Source organism: Amblyomma americanum, chromosome 10 (genome assembly GCF_052857255.1).
Source record: "Amblyomma americanum isolate KBUSLIRL-KWMA chromosome 10, ASM5285725v1, whole genome shotgun sequence".
Classification (NCBI taxonomy): Eukaryota; Metazoa; Arthropoda; class Arachnida; order Ixodida; family Ixodidae; genus Amblyomma; species Amblyomma americanum.
In genome coordinates, this window is record NC_135506.1 from 135,626,859 (window position 1) to 135,643,596 (window position 16,738).

The window sequence follows — 16,738 nt, forward strand, 5'->3', positions numbered from 1 at the left end:
TAGGCCTATGCAAAAGTGTTGCCTTATGTTGTTTTAAACTGTAAAATAAGTGCCTAATGCAGATAATGTTTAGTTCCATTGCTGGATATTGCCGATTAAAAAGACTAACGGTCCCGGATTAGACTTCTAACGGAGTTCATGTTGTTGTATTTTAGTTGGCATAATCTCAGAAAATACCTTGGAAGCGTGTTTTTCCTTGTAAATTTGGCTAATAAGTCAGAACATGAACACGTTTGCTTGCAGCTGGGGAAAGCACGCACCTCGGTCTGGCAGCGAACGAACGTACGACGCAAGGCGTGACACCGCGCGATGGCGCCTTCTCGTTCAGTGGACCTCTTCGGAAGACCACGCAGACGGAAGGCAGCGCTCACTTCGAGTGAAGCTACACTTTCAGACGTTTCAGCTACGATGCTCTGTAATTTTAAAAATTGTGCTTTTTCGGTTAAAAAGCGCTGCCTTCGACACAAAATTGTCAGCGGTGTAGCGCTTCAGAATACAGCTAATGCATGCTGAAGTAACAGTGGGCATTTAACTTTTTGACCATTACTGTTATTCGCCTTATTCATTGCCTACCGCAAGTAATATCGATATCAATTTTTAGATTTTTTAACCTTGATTACCCTCGGCGCGATAATCTCGGGCGAGATTACCCAACAAATTTGGGCTATTTCGACTAGTTACGTGCTCTGGAGGGTTGCTTTGCCTGCAAGCTTCTCGAAAGCGCATGCATTTTGGTGCGATGTAGGCACAATTTGTTTGGTCACAGCGCCGAAGGAAATTGCGTTTTCAGATTCTGGAAACTGACATGGATATCACTTACGGCGGCCTACATTCCTCTAAATAAAAAAGGAGACTAACAGCTGACTACTCAATATTAGTTGTAGTTAACCCACCTGCTAGTTAGCATGTCTCAGCTGATTTCAGCTGCGCTACACCGCTGACAAAGCTATGCCGAAAAAAACGTTCTTCTCACTCAAAAACCACATTTTCAGAAATTGCAGAGCATCTCAGGTGAAACGCCAGGTATTTACGCCGCCGAATGAAAAGCAGGGGCCGTAGCACTAATACGCTACAGCGGACGGACGAAAAGCGTGCAAATCCTCCCTCGAACTCGTACGCTGCGATATTCAAGGCGGGACACGGATGTCAGGAGACTCTTGTTCAGTGAAATTAAATTTATGCATTTCATGTCCCCTCATCACCGCCCCGAATGGTGCACAAGAATGTGCAACGAGTCACAAGCCACGGTCCTTCAGATGGGGCGAGATTAACCGCACCTACAATGGGGGGGGGGGGGGGGGGGGGGGTCTCTTTACTTTTGACAAAGGGTGTCACATCAACCCTACGCCATGATTATTACGGAGCAAAGGATATACAGACTGCACATTACTACAAGTACTATGTAGTATGCAGTAGCAAAAAACAAATCTATACAAGGCGGCATTGCGAGGCTGAGATTATATGGAAGCAGTCACGCAAGCAGTCATAGCACAAGCCAGTCACAAGACGTTTGGCGAGAACAACGCATAACAGGTATTAACGGCCGCGGGAATAACGCGTGCAGTCAGCGTGAAACGGAACGCGAACATGGCAGTTCAAGACGGAGAAGAAATGTTCAACTGGCGGTGACGCAGTGTTCGGAAAGACCGCGGCGTGCAAGTGTCGTATTTCTCGGTTCCAGAGTTCGCTTGCAGGTTGGCTGTTCGCGATTCATTGGCGCTGATTGTAGGTGCAAATTGGGGGTAGTCGTTACAAAGTGAGCGTGACAACGACCAGCACCGCAAAACAGCAGTGCGACTGCGCCCGTGAGCGAGCTCGTCGCGCACCGGGGTGCTTGTGCCGTAGTCGCGCGCGAGAAAAAAAAAGTGTGTTCGCTGTACGAGATGAACGCCTCCGAAGAACGGCGGCCAGGGGAAACGCCCGTTTGTCCAGGCATGCATGTCCGAGATAGCAGCTTCGATTAAAGAGCCGGATCCCTCGACCGTAGAGGGAGTAAAAACGCAGAAATCACCAACGTTTTGGCGCCAGAACGCCACCGCGGATGCCGAGCTTCGAGGGGCGGATAAATGCAGCGGCCCTGCGAAGGTAGGCTCAGTTCAGACGCGCGCTGTTGGCGGTGGGTGTTGTTTCCGCGACGGGGAACGGAGCAAGGTCGCACGCGATCCCTCCAGGCGCAGCGAACAGCTCTTGTCCCTCGGTTCCCATGAGTCGGCGATGGCCTGAGGCTTCTCACCGTCCCCGCTCTGGGTCACTTTTGTTTCCCCCTCCCCCGTCGCCGTATTGTCTCTGCGGCGGCAATTACCGCTCATTACGGCACGACCACCCCCGACTAGCGGCTCGCTCCTGCGTGGAGCCCTTCAAAGCGCGAGGCGGGCAACAAAAGGCGGGCGCAGCGTGCCGACTAGTGGGAGACGTGTAAAACACGGCCCTCCCCTCCGCGCCTTCTTCCCAATTTGCGCCAGACACGACGACGTCCTCCGCTGGCCACAAAGGAGTGCATGAGGCCGTCGCGGGAAAAAGAACTGCGCTGCACTGAGCGAGCAAAAATAAAAGCCGAGGCAAACGAGGAGGGAATCCTCTGGGAATGAACACCTCTTTTCCCACCACCCCCAGTGGACGGCGGTCGGCGCACGCCAGCGCGCGCGAGGCGGTGCAGGAGGAGGAGGGCTCCTGTGTGTACTGCTGCGCCCGCGTATGCGCGAGCGGCCGGCCGCAACGACGGCAGCCCTTTCCACGCCGCCGGGGTCCTGGGAACGAAAAAGGGCCGCCAGTCCCGAGCAGCCGATCTGCTCCGGCCGCCGGCTGGCGAGTCTCCCACGAAGGGCCTCCTCCCCCCACGCTGCCTCCTCCTCTCGCGAGGAAGAGAGAGCGCCGTTCCAACCAGCACTGGCACCCCTTAAAACAGCGCCTGCGCGTCGTCTGCTCTTGCTCGATGTCTCGCGAGCGCATCCATCGGCCGTCTTGAGAATGCCGCGATGAACACCTCTGAGAACACGAACGTGCCTCTCGTGGCAATCCAAGTTTAACCAGGAGCACAAAGTGAGCCAAGTAAAAGACAGACAAGTGCCGCCGGCCGCGCTGCGGTAGCAACGGGAGGAGAAGCGGAAGTGAACAAGAGAGAGAGAGAGGCGCGGGGAGTGCAGCGACCTACGGGAACAGCGCGGCCAGCCATTGTTTCCCACGATGTTTGCTGAGAATCTGCGGATTCCCACGGTGACTCGTGGCGGCCCGATCCGCGCCGTAGTGGCCGTGCGTCGCCAGTGCAGCGCGTGCAGCCCGACGACAGAGACGTCGGAGCGGCCAGTCGCTTCGCCGATGTTGTGCCGCCAGCGTCCTGCCGCCCCGATCGGCAGCCCCCCGCACGTCAGGTAGGCCGCGGCGATGCGACGTGCCTCGATCAGCGACGGCGCGCGGTAGCGGCTCCGGGCCGCGTGTTGTGCTGTGTTGTGCGGTGCGCGTGGGCGACGCTGCCATGGGTGACGTTTACCTGAGCGAGGAACAGTACGCGGGCTACCACCCGGCACCGCAGAGCAACTACTCGTCTCCGCACGACGACGGCTCGTACGCGGGCATGGCCGGCTACGGCGACTACGGCCGCGGCGGCGAGCTGCTCATGGAGCTGGGAGGGCAGCCCGTGGACATGACAAGCCCCCCTCCGCGCGGCGCCTACTTCAAGGGCGGTGGAGGCGTGCCGGAACCCAGCGCTCTGCTGGGCTCGGTGGCCAAGGGGCCCGGGCCCCCGCCGGCGCCGCAGGGCTCTCCGCACCTGGGCCTGCAGGCGCCGCGCGCACAGCTGCCTCCGAGCCCCGTGGCGAGTCCCGTGGCGGCCGCCGGCGAGTGCCGACTGTCGCGCGACGCGATGGACCGCTACCTGCGCGAGCGCGGCGACATGGTGCTCGTCATCCTGCACGCCAAGGTCGCCCAGAAGTCGTACGGAAACGAGAAGCGGTTCTTCTGCCCGCCTCCGTGCGTCTACCTGCTGGGCGACGGCTGGCAGCGCAAGCGCGAGCAGCTCCTGCGCGCCGGCGAGTCGGAGCAGGGAGCCCAGCTGTGCGCCTTCATCGGCATCGGCAACTCGGACCAGGACATGCAGCAGCTGGACTTTGGCGGCAAGAGCTACTGCGCCGCAAAGACGCTCTTCATCAGCGACACGGACAAGCGCAAGCACTTCATGCTCTCCGTCAAGCTGTTCCACGGCAACGGCGAGGACGTGGGCGTGTTCCAGAGCAAGCGCATCAAGGTCATCTCCAAGCCGAGCAAGAAGAAGCAGTCGCTGAAGAACGCCGACCTGTGCATCGCCTCGGGCACCCGGGTGGCGCTCTTCAACCGGCTGCGCTCACAGACGGTGAGCACGCGCTACCTGCACGTGGACGGCGGCAACTTCCACGCCAGCTCGAGCCAGTGGGGGGCCTTCACCATCCACCTGCTAGACGACAACGAGTCCGAGGCCGAGGAGTTCACAGTGAGAGACGGCTACATCCACTATGGCTCGACAGTCAAGCTGGTCTGCTCGGTGACCGGCATGGCGTTGCCGCGGCTTGTCATCCGCAAGGTGGACAAGCAGAATGCCTTTCTGGACGCCGACGACCCGGTGTCGCAGCTGCACAAGTGCGCTTTCTACATGAAGGACACGGAGCGAATGTACCTCTGCCTGTCGCAGGAGAAGATCATCCAGTTCCAGGCGACGCCCTGCCCCAAGGAGCCCAACAAGGAGATGATCAACGACGGGGCCTCGTGGACCATCATCAGCACGGACAAGGCCGAGTACACTTTCTGCGAGGGTGCGGGCCCTGTGCGGGGACCCGTCACGCCCGTGCCCGTGGTCAACAGCCTGCACCTGAACGGCGGCGGCGATGTGGCCATGCTCGAACTGACCGGAGAGAACTTCGCAGCCAATTTGCGCGTCTGGTTCGGCAACGTCGAGGCCGAGACCATGTACCGGTGTGCTGAGTGCCTGCTGTGCGTGGTGCCCGACATCTCGGCCTTCCGCGAGGGCTGGCAGTGGGTGCGCCAGCCCACGCAGGTGCCTGTCTCGCTCGTCCGCTCTGACGGCGTCATCTACGCCACCGGCCTGACATTCACCTACACGCCCGAGCCCGGACCACGGCATTCGGGGCCCTACCAGGCACTCGTGCATGAGATCCTGCGGCCTGCCAACGCGCGCACCCACCCTCCGGCACCCGAGGACCACGGCGTCGGAGGCTACCACGCCGCTATGGGACACTATGGGCACCACCAGGGCATGTCCTGAGTGGCGTAAGTTAATGCATGAATCTCCGGTGCCTGTTGTGCGAGTGCTCGTAGTGCAAGAAGCGCCATTGACACGTTTATGCGCACGTTCTTGAAAACCTCAGTTGGGCACAATTATGGTTCTTGGTAATGTGGGCATGCTACATCGAGTGAACCTAAAAAACAAATCACCCACAGTTTCTTGAGCTTTGGACTTGTCACATGGATATGTGCGTGTTGGATTCCAGAACTGTTAAAACAATGATGTGTATCTTATCATGGTCAGTGCTGAAAGTGTGAGGACTGCAGTCACAGCGAGGCTTTCAGCCAGCTGAAGATTCGGGGCATGCCGACCTTGCCAAGCAATAGTTGTAAGAGCGCTGCAGTTTGCAGTTCCATCATATGGGAAAATTGCGTGACAGAACTGTATTGTGTTTATTTTGCATCCTTACAAGATGCCTCAATTTTGACGCTGACAATGTTGTACTGCTTGTATGTAGCATTACATTCAGCATGTGTGGCAGATGACTATACGCAAGGGACTCAGTTACTGTTTCTATTTTGTTTTGTTCAAGATTGAGTCTGGGTACAAAAAGTATTTATTTATCTTCCGCAGTCTCCGAAACTGTATGCCTTTCACATTTAACACTTGGGTGTGCTATTGCTATCGTTACTGAATTGGCCTCGCACTTAGATGTGGTACTGCATTTTGTTAATGCATTTAGGATGAGGAGCTGAGAACCAGTGTTATAGGCCAAAGTTTCGAACAAATCCATCTTTTTTTCTCACCACCCTCTCTGAGTTGACTTCGGTATTGTAATGGTAAAAATCTGTAGGGTAAATTAACGTGCGTAGAACATGTAGAACTGACTTTTACTGCTCCAAACTTGCATTGTTTGTCAGCAACAGAAGCTTTTCTGTCGACAAATTGCCCCAGTCGGTGCAGGTAGTCAGACAGCCACTGCTACAAAGCTCGCAAAGAATGGCCACGTGAAGCAGCAAAACAAAAGTCTCGAATCTCTGTACTTGTACAGCCCTGAGCACGCTTTTCCAGAGCACTCATTCAGTACTCTGTGGAGTGAAGAAAATTAATGTTTAAAGCAGGTACTGGGTTTCACAGAGCACAGATGTATGGGTATATGCAAACGCTGTTCCCCTGATGTCACAGTTGTGATCATTATCATCATTTATTTAGCTTTAAGAGCCTCCTGTTGGAGCATTATGTTATAATTTTGCCTTATTTGTTCCGTAGCTGAGCATTCCATACCAGCCTGCTCATGACTGCACATGGCATTGAAGCAGAATTGGCTTTTATATGTAGTGCATGTCCAGATGGCATTTATTGACTGCACACAGCTTGAACACACAGTCAACCACGTACACCTCTCCCTGCCTTCTTCGAGATTACTGAGCTCCCATGCAATATTCAAGCATGGTACTTAAAAACAAAACCAAACGCTTCTTGAATACACTGCCTAGCCTTTAATTCACCTCACATGTGAATTTATTCCACTGCAGATCTTTCTGGTGATTATAGCACACCAATTCTTGCCAAATGAGCACTGTTACATTTCTATTAATCGCAGGTGCATGTTGGTATGCGAAAGTTTACATTGTGCAGAAACTGTAGTGGTTCCACGGAACACAGCCAAGCAATCACAGATGTCACAGGTGGTGTAGCAGTCATTTGCTGTGATGGTTTTCTGGCCTGCTAGCCTGTTGTTGCAGCACTACGACCATTTCCTGGTGAGCATTTTCATGCATTTCATTTCTGCTCAGATTTGATCACTTTGTTCTTGCTCATCTTCTGCAGCAGCTTCTTGGAGGTGCCAGTAACAGCAGTGTGCTGTGATTGAGATCCAGTCACTGTTTTTTCCACCATGTCTGCGACAAATTTAAGTCTCACTGTCTTTTGTGGTTCAGCAAAAGGGGCAGTTGGTTTCAGTAGCCATGGAAAATGCACCCTGATTCAATGTGGTACAGGGCATTTGGTAGTCGAACAAAAATGCATTTACATAAATGAATATTACATTTTTCTTTGAGGAAGAACATTCATCATTTACTGCTTTTACTCCGAAGTGTCGTTTACAAATGTAGGACAGGGTCACTTGGAGAGGCATGGGAGGGGCCTTTGCCTTGCAGGGGGTGTAGTCGGGCTACTGCTGATGATGGAAGGTTAAATTCATACTAACATTAGCGGTTTCAGTCAGTTAGGATACTTTTAATTATGGAGTTAGCTTTTTTTATCTGTAGTGTGAGCCAAGGCTGAACTGCCACCAATATTAAAAGAAACATGAAATGGTAACTTGCAAAGTGTGATGCATTTTTTTGCTGAGAGAAATCTTTCTGGTATTCACTGCAATGGGTTTTACAGGAAACATTGCAGCTGTTTTCTCAGATGCTGGCATATCGTGTTGCTTTGGCACATCAAGGTGTGCAAAATGCTTGGGGAGTAGGAGTAGGCAAATGTTATGCGTGGCTGAGGTTGTGTCCTGCTTGCACATTGAGCTGATTTTTTATGCTGTGCAAGAACTGCACTTACATCTGACACCATCTTCATGGTCTGGCATCTTTTCTGATGTGCATACAAGACAGAGAACTGTGCTATGTTTACTTAATGCCTCATTTCACACTTTGTATAAGTAATGGCCGAAAGAGTGGCCATTGTAAGCAAGACGGCACCCATTTTGCTGAAAGCAGTATATCATGACAGGAATTGTGTAGTAAGCTGCTCTACCACTTGTACTAGTCCTGCATTTCTATGCTCGAACATCATGAGAGTGTAACTGCCATATTCATAGAGCTTTTGCTAATGGCTGCTTTCACAAGGATGAGCACAGGACAAAGATTTCTTGCTTGAAAAATGCTGTTCTTGGTAAAGTAGTATTGAAAAAGCACCCTTTCTTAGATGAATAAATGGCAGGATAGCTAGGCTGGTTGAGCACTACACTCTTGGGTTTCTGACTGCAAAGTTTTATCTGTTTGCGAGGAAGTAGGAAATTGGAGCATCTCATTATAGTGAATCACATGGTAGCAGATGGTTGCACATGCTTATTTTAGCACTTTGCTTGTGTCTGGCCACAAGTCGGAGCATCACCATAGCACTCATAATTGTGCTGGTGTTGCCTTGATGGCAAGCTACTTGGTTTGAGCTTGTTCACTTTTGACTCCTCATTTCAGTTGAGTTCGGATGGTGTTCTGTTTTACCAAGTAAGGTCTGTTGTACCGAAAACAGAAGGTGTTGTGCTCCATGCTTTGTGTTTCTAGTTGTGAGGTGCCGTGTCACACTTCAGAACGAAATTTCTATCCCCATTTGTCTGCAGGATTGGGGACATTTGAATCTTAAAATCAGAGCATTGAGCAGACTTTGGCACAGGAGTCACAAACGCTGAAGCACAGGTACTCTCCATTCGCTGCATAATGTTCTGCTAGTTGCACAGTGTTTGTTATTATGCCCATGTCTGCCTTGTGTTCTGACATGTCCAGTAGTCGCACAGGAAACTTGAGCATCAAATGTCGCACCAGCTAGACTGCATCCAACGGTTTTCTGGCCTAGAAACATTTTCAAATCATATCCTTTCCTCATGGCTGTCCTCAGGAGCCTTCACTTTCGTTTGTACTGTCCAAAATTCATTTTCATTCCTAAGCACCCCTCTCCTCACTATGCTCGATGTGCACACACGCACACACACACACCTGTGAAGACCTTTTTCCTGCTGTTGGACAATATCCCCGGGCACTAAATATTGTTGACTGCAGGGGGAATTTTTTAAATTTCAAGTTTTTATAAGGAGCATGTCAAGATTTCATAACAAGAATTACAACCCCCTGCAGTGGAAAATATTGCTATTTTTACCATGTCTCGTATGTGTCCATCATGACTCAATACTATTTCAACGTCTCAGTCACAATCGTAATCATTATACTTCTACTTTTTTTTAACTGATTCCCGTCACATGAAGTCAATATGTAAACAGATCAGCATATTTCAGGCACTTGAAAAGACTCATGCTAGGAGTATGGCCCAGTCATCCTCACTGCCTTATGCCTTGGCTTCCCTTTTCCTTTAAAATAAACTCCAAGCCAAAGCAAAAAAAAAAGATAACAAGCACACTCATTGGAGATATACCATAGCTACCGTAAAACGGAGGCATCATTTTAGAAACAATTTTCTGCATTCATTTCACACTATGGCTGGATATGATTCCACGTCTGATTTTTCAGGTTTCAGGGTATTTTGTTGTATCCACATTCGTGGACAAGTGTGCCTTCTGTATGACGATTTATTTTACTGTGTAGCATAGCTGATGGTGCGAAAAACATGCATCTGCCTGTTTGTGCACAGCTGCATTCTTGCACATTTGTGCACCAGTTTTGCATTATTGAACCTGATAAAGTGGGAATGTGATGCTTCTGGTTAAGCCTGCCTTTTTTTCTTTTTCGAGGTGAAAATGCAGACGCTGTCACCATCCATTAGTGGACAAGTCAGAAAATGTTTCGGTGTTGCAAAGACCTAACTATTAAAACGTGCTTTCTGTAGTCATGATTTGGCTGGGCTATATTGCAGTATGCATTACTTTGCCGCTGAATAGCTGCGATGTCTCATTATGTATCCCAGTTCACATGACACATAGCTGCATGTGGGAAAGGGAAAGGCAGCTTGGCATTTGGCTGAGTGCAGGCAAAAATTTATATCCATCTGTGCTGAAAGTCATTTGGATATGGAACTTCATTTCAGTGCTGATGTTTTGACAAAGAAGCCTGTCATCATTGCAGCTTTCATTCTTGCTAGGGTTTGGATTATTTCCTCCACCACAGGGGCCTAAGAGGCTGTTGCTATGAAGGCAGACTCGTGGTTGAAACCTTGACACTGTAGTGAGGCGGCCACTTTCAACTTTTGTTCTGAGGATCTTCATGTTTCTTGTCTGTGGTACCCTCATGTTACTTGTGGTGCATCACCATGTGCTGTAGATTTCATTGCTTCTGCAAAATAAGATTCCTTTCGTTTACTTAGTCATACTGCATTTCATGTGGCATGAATCATAGGTGATGACATGTCGGACATATGCTGGTGTTCCAGATTTATGCTCACTGTTCAGAGTTATGCTCACTGGATGTTTTGCAAATATGATGATATATCTGTCCTAATTGCACTGCAAAACGAAGGTTAACGCAGCATAATCTGAGAGATTGTTGGCTACTTATCGCTATTTATCTTGTCTGGAGTGATAATTGGTTTATTCTTTGTAACATCCTTAAATTCCATCCTCTTGCTGGCCAAAGTTTACCTAGTGTGAGAGTTGCAGTGAACAATGTGTCCCACCTTTCTTCTGGCTTTGGTGTTGCAATTTATGTGTCTACCCTCAAAATTGTCGTAGGAAAGCAGAAACTCTTTGCACACTATCACTGCAGCATGTGTATTTTTTCATCATTCCATTTAGGCCATTGTCAAGGGATGCCTGCAGTGCTAGGGGATTAAAGGTTCAGTAATGCATATGGCAGTGGGGTTCTGGTATGATAAAGCCCCTGCTGGTCACATCATTGAAGTGATAACCATATTCCTGTGTCTACTTTCATCACTAATGAAACAAACTCTGTTGGTCCCCTCTACGTTTCTGATATAGTTGGCTTCCATTAATGTGGCCTTGTATATGTGTGAAATGTAACATGTAAAAGTCACTGGACATATGCTGTTACCTACAATGTTAGATATTGTGGTATGCTAAGTGGGGAAGGGAAGGGGGGCCTCTCAGAAAGCTGTTGTTACATGTTAGCAGCTTGGGCACTGGACAAGAGCCAACTTTAAATAATGCTACACAAGGGGATGCAGTCTGCCGATATGCCTGAGGTTGCTGCTATTTGAAGTTTGGAACCTATTATTATGTGCAAAAGTGAATTTTTTCCATTCGAGGCTTACATCCTTGTTTTTTGCTAATGGAATTGTTCATTTGGCGTTGGTTTTTCCGCTTTACAAACTGGAATTCGTACTGTTAGGAAACGCTGGAGTACTTGTGATAGCTTCATGAGCTAAGCACACTGACATATAAAGGCAGCTTGACATGACAAGCCTGTGCTTAGCGAGATTGCACCATTTAATGGGAAGAATGCTTCAAAATCATATGCCACATTCCTGATGTGGGCAAGCTTGCATGCTGAGGTGTTTTCAGTAGCCATATCAGTAAATATTAAATGCTGCGCATATTGCACATTGTGCTGCAGGTGCTTGCAAGTTATGCTGAAGATGGCTGAAGCACTTTTGGACTCAAAAGATAGTTGTTTAAAGTAATCATTGGTTTCTTTTGTGTGAAATTTTGTGTGTTAATAGTATGTCACGCTATATGGTGTTCTATGCTGCATTTAACACTTTTTTTTTCCTTTCATGTCCCCTCTGCCTCAGAAGGAAACTAAATATTCTATCACTATTTGTACTAAGTTGTTCTTTTTCAGTGGAGTAAGATCACAGGATTCAAGTTTCTACTTAATTGATGTTAAAGCTCTGACAATGTGCATTAATTGCGTGGAAGAGAAATCAGTGCTCAAACTTGTTTTTCCCCACGATTACTGGATATATCTTATGGTGGCACAATTTCTAGCAGAATACTGTGTTATGCATATGCCAAGGTAAGGTACCACATCACTGCAGTGCCTAACCCATTTTAATGGACTCCATGCGGCACTTCAAACTCGGCGCTAGGATGTGCAGGAATGAGCCACTATTGGTGAAAAGGGTCGGAATCCGGTATGGTCCATAGAAAAAACAGCCAACAGTGTCGGAATAAGTGAGGCCATAATGGCTGCAAAGATACGTGACATTCCGCAACGTTGTCTGCTATGTTGTGCACCCACAGATGTGAGATTGCTCTTGTGTATTTTTAATGCCAAATGTTTGTCTGGGTGAGAAGGGAAGATGGTGTGTTTGTGTGTATAATACTGTTCCCTGGTGAAACACTGCTGTACATTTCAGCTCTATGCTTCTCTCTGTGTTTGTCACTGATTTGAAGCAGAACCGGTAAAGAAATATATACATATATATAAATATATATATATTGCAGAGACTTTTACATGATGCTGCACTGTGTGCTTTCTTCACAACATTGACACCGTGTTGGACTGACAGGTGGCCTTAGCTACTGTTTTTTTTTTTCTTTCCAACACTTCCAAGTAGTGCTGTCGATGTCAGCAACTTAAAGGGAAGGTGAAATGGCTTTTTGAAAATTTGAGGTTCTTCGAGAAATCGAATCTATGAAGCTTCAAGGTAACGCATGCCAAGTACTTTTTCGCCAGCATTTAAATTGGGGACATAATCGCCGATTAAAGCTGCAGCGATAGTCAGGCTTCTCCTCACTACGTTAGAGAAGTACGGAGAAACTCGTGATGATGTCAATGTTACTGAAATTTCAGATGTCCGCTACCTTCGCCCACGAGCTGCAGTGAGCCTTGCAACACCGCCAAATAATGCTTCGTGGGCTTCACTGTCGGCGGCGTTGGTTTAATTCCTTGAAACAACCGTTGATTAGCTGGAAATGCAGCGCCCTATGTGACGTCATCGTTGCGGCCTCTGCCCATCGCTGTGCACTGCAGAGAAGCCTGACCACAAATGCGGATTTATTCTGCGATTATGTCACAATTTCAAATCCTAGCATAAAAATACTTGGTATGCGTTACCTCCAAGTTTCACACATACTACCCCTTTAAACTCTTAGAATTCTAAAACCTCTTCACCTGTCCTTTAACTGCAGTGTAGTGTTTTAAATTGCTTGTTGAGACTATGATAAGGCTCCATTGCAACAGTGGAGTGTATTTATTTGTTTATTCATAACTACATAATTATAATCAGCCAGACTACGCCCATAGCAGTAGAAAGGCCCTGCCACATCTCTCCAATTAACCCTGTCCTGTGCAGCAGCGGTGAGCTTATCCCCACAGTGTTCCTGGCCTCATCTGCCCCCTGCTATGCTTGCCCTCTCTTGGAATCCCTTAATGACCATCAGTTGTCTTGCCTTCGCATTACATGTCCTGTCCAAGCCCATTTGTTTTTTTATTTCGACTAGGATAACATTTATCCCGCACTCTTTCCCTTACCAACTCAGCTCTCTTCCCGTCTTTTATCATTTTCCTTTCCATAACTCACTCTGTTGTTTCGAGTTTAAGTTGAACCCTTTTCGTTAGCCTCCATGTTTTTCCCCCATAGGTGAGGGCTGGTAAGATGCAGAGGTCATAATCTGAGTGTAGTACCTTGTAGCTACCTTCTAGAATGCCTTCTAGAGTATTCTTCAAGTTATTTCACTCTTGTGGTCTGGATCTCGGTTCAAGAGACCGGAGGTCTCATAGACATCACGAGCAAGGCATTATTGTAGGGGGGCGGGGGGTCAGTTTCGTTACTGTAGTGCAAAGGAGTTCAGAAGAAGCACACTAATCCATAAATTAGTTAAACCATTTATGGACAATTGGCAACACTGACTACAAAGAAAAAAAATGAAGGAAGGGTAACATCAGTACATTCCGTGATTACCTGAAACAAGGTAACATTAGTGGATACCACAATTACCTGAAACATTCGGTGGTCTCGTTACACCTTGCAAAGTGCACATAAATCCTTCAGGTGATTTATCCATGGTTGGAAACTGAGATTGCAGAATTGCTGACCTCATTCAGCCTGTTCATTTTTATGGCAGCAATGCACTACAGTGCACTCTAATGATTTGTTGATTGGAACATGTTCTTCATTGAAAGCTATTTTTGAGGCATTTGTACGGGCGTGTCGGTGCTCACCGTTGTCATGGCGGCCTAGGCGGGTGCTGGTTCGGATTTCACCGACTGTTGTGAAGCGTGTTCACCGGGGCCTCCTGCTACAATTTCCCTGAACTTTGCCCAGACTAGAGCGATGGCTGCGCTGCTGCTTGAAGAACCCAGTCGCTGTACGGGGCCGGTTGGATAGTAATACATAGTTCTGTGGGTTTCTGCGTAGGTCAGAATATTCATGGCAGTCCCCAACGGTGTGGGTAGCGGTTGTTGGGCTTCGGCAGCAATAGCACATCCCTTTGTTGTGGGTCGATGTTGCAAAACTTGTGTATTAATGCCGGGGTAAGCGCAGTGTTGGTTGCAAGGCAGCATACTAGAGTCTGCCTTCTCCTCGGTAGCTCCATCGGCATAGGTGGGGCACGCCACTTGTTCACTGCTAAGCTGCTTAAAGGCTGTGCGCCTGCAGTTTTGCTTCTTTGCAATTTATTTAAAGGCTGAGATATCCAGCGGGCAGGTGTGTGTACCCGCTAAGGTGGTAAGTGCGTCTGCCGCGGTTGGTGTCTTGTATGCTGTCGCTCCTACCTCGCTTTGGCCCATTTATTGCCTTCAATACCTGCGTGTGCAGGCACCCAGGCAATTGTCGCAGTAACGTTTAGTGCCAAGCGCAGTTCCTGAAATGTAGCTAATAATCTGATGATGGCAAGGTGTGTTGACGGGCTCGCGCTCACTCGTTTGCATGCTTCATATACCTAAGATGAATCAGTGAAGTGGTAGTCTGTGCCTGGATCACACTTGTACACATTGCTGAAAATTAGTAACCGATTACATCACCTGAAAATGTAACTGAATATAGGGGTCAATTATAGCCCCAGAAAAGTAATTATCAATTACAGTAATCGATGACTATTGTGTTATTTTCTTGCAAACTTTTTTTGTCATAACACAGATTTACTCAGACTACAATGATTTACTGCGACTTGCTTGATATTTTGTTACTCCATGTTATTTTCATGAGGACTTGTTTTTCCAGGATGTCGTTGCTAATTTTCTCACATTTCCTCGTGAAGATACCAGCAGCTTCATTGAATACTCTCTCTATGTATGTGCTGGATGGAAGGGCTTTATTGTAATGTACGAACACCTTGCTCATTAGCTTTGAGTTGCACAATGCTTCGATGCTGTATGAAGCGCCGTGCTTTGTGTAGGAGCCTTCAAGTGGGGTGTAGTGGGAGGTAAGTTGCGGCGTCATCAGACAGGACGAGGGTGTCCCTACAGAGCGTTTTTGTGTATGTCTTGGGACGAGGACTGCTGTAGAAGGCAGCAGTAACATGCTTGTAGTTGATGCATGATCTCACGTGATGGTTCTCCATAGCCACTCTGTTGTCGCTCTGTTGCAAAGGAAACATCCCCACTAGCACCAGTGTTTGCCACCAGGTTGAGGTTCTCGAAGGTGTACCATTTGTTACAGCTTGTTTTTGGAAGAAAGTAACTAATTGCCAGTTATCACTTACAGAAAAAATAATTGAATTATGTTTACGTTACAGTTTGAAAAGAGTAATTGATTAATTACAGAATTGCACGAAAATGTAACAGATTATAAGTTACATGCAATTCTGGCCTGGACTCATATTGAGGAAGTGTTTGTGGGGCCCACTGTGTTGCTTTCAAGAAAGCTGTACGCTCTACTCCCGTGGTGTCGATGTCACCTACGATGGGAAGTGTGACCCATATTCACCACGTGATGGGTGATATCGACCCATGCCACTGTCCGGGCATGCTTGAGAACTGCATTCTTGTTGGCATATTATTGTCGCTGGCTGCGGGAAGTACACTATGTGCAATTTGTGTATATGATGGTGGTGGTGGCCGGTGGATTGTGCAACTACCATCTGTGCATGCCCATGGAGGATGGATGTAATCATTTAAGAGGCGGACTTCTCTTGTTGATGTGACATGATGTTCTGCCAAGATATTAAGTCCAGCTTGTTTACAGCTCAGCCGACCTCTGACAATGCAAATTGCTTCTCGTTTAAGCATATCAAGATTATCAGATTGCTTTTATGTGATCATGTGGAAGTTGTAGCGATACATAATGCAGGACCCAAGAATGGCTGCAACTCGGTGGTAGGTACGCCGCTGAAGACGGGTCACTTTAAAGTGCAGGAGGGTCTTGCATTTGGGCCTTGCTTTCCTGATCCCTGTTGTGCCTTTTCCGTGTTGGTCGAGATACGCCCCCAGAATTCGTATGGAATCTGGACGTCGAAAGAGTTAGCCGGACATGTATGGGTTGGTTAGTCTCCGGACTGCCTTGGCATGCCTGTTCATGCTATTAGCAGTCACAACGTATGCAGTCTTCCACGGCGAGGCGGACATGCCAAGAAATATTTCATAGTATCCAGGCCTAGTTGGAGCGTATGTTCCTGTTCACCCACTGAACCTGTCATTGGCCAGGTGGTGATGTCGGCGTACAAGGCATATTGCAGTAACAGAATGGCATTAAGGAGCGGTGAAGTCTGGACATTACAGAATTGAACAGTGTGAGAGAGAGAACCGCACCATGCGGCGTGCCGGTATGGTTTTGCCAAGCAGGGCCAATGTGGTCACCTACTTCAACTTGGTACGTTCAGTGGATAAGTTTTTGATGAACATGAGTAGGCGGCCGCGCACTCCAGCTGACGTCGCGCTCTCGTATGATCACTGTATATGGGACAGAGTCGTATGCCTTGCTAATATCTACTGCAACCACAGTTGGCTGCACTGACGAGCA

At 48.3% G+C, this 16,738-nt stretch overlaps 1 protein-coding gene across 1 annotated transcript; it reads left to right on the forward strand.

Moving 5' to 3' along the window:
• The first annotated feature begins 2,993 nt into the window (after positions 1-2,993).
• Su(H) (recombining binding protein suppressor of hairless) lies at positions 2,994-15,918 on the forward strand. Its single transcript, XM_077640205.1, has one exon. It carries the CDS (start codon positions 3,473-3,475, stop codon positions 5,249-5,251), a length of 1,779 nt encoding a protein of 592 aa, XP_077496331.1. The 5' UTR covers positions 2,994-3,472; the 3' UTR covers positions 5,252-15,918.
• The last annotated feature ends 820 nt before the right edge of the window (positions 15,919-16,738 follow it).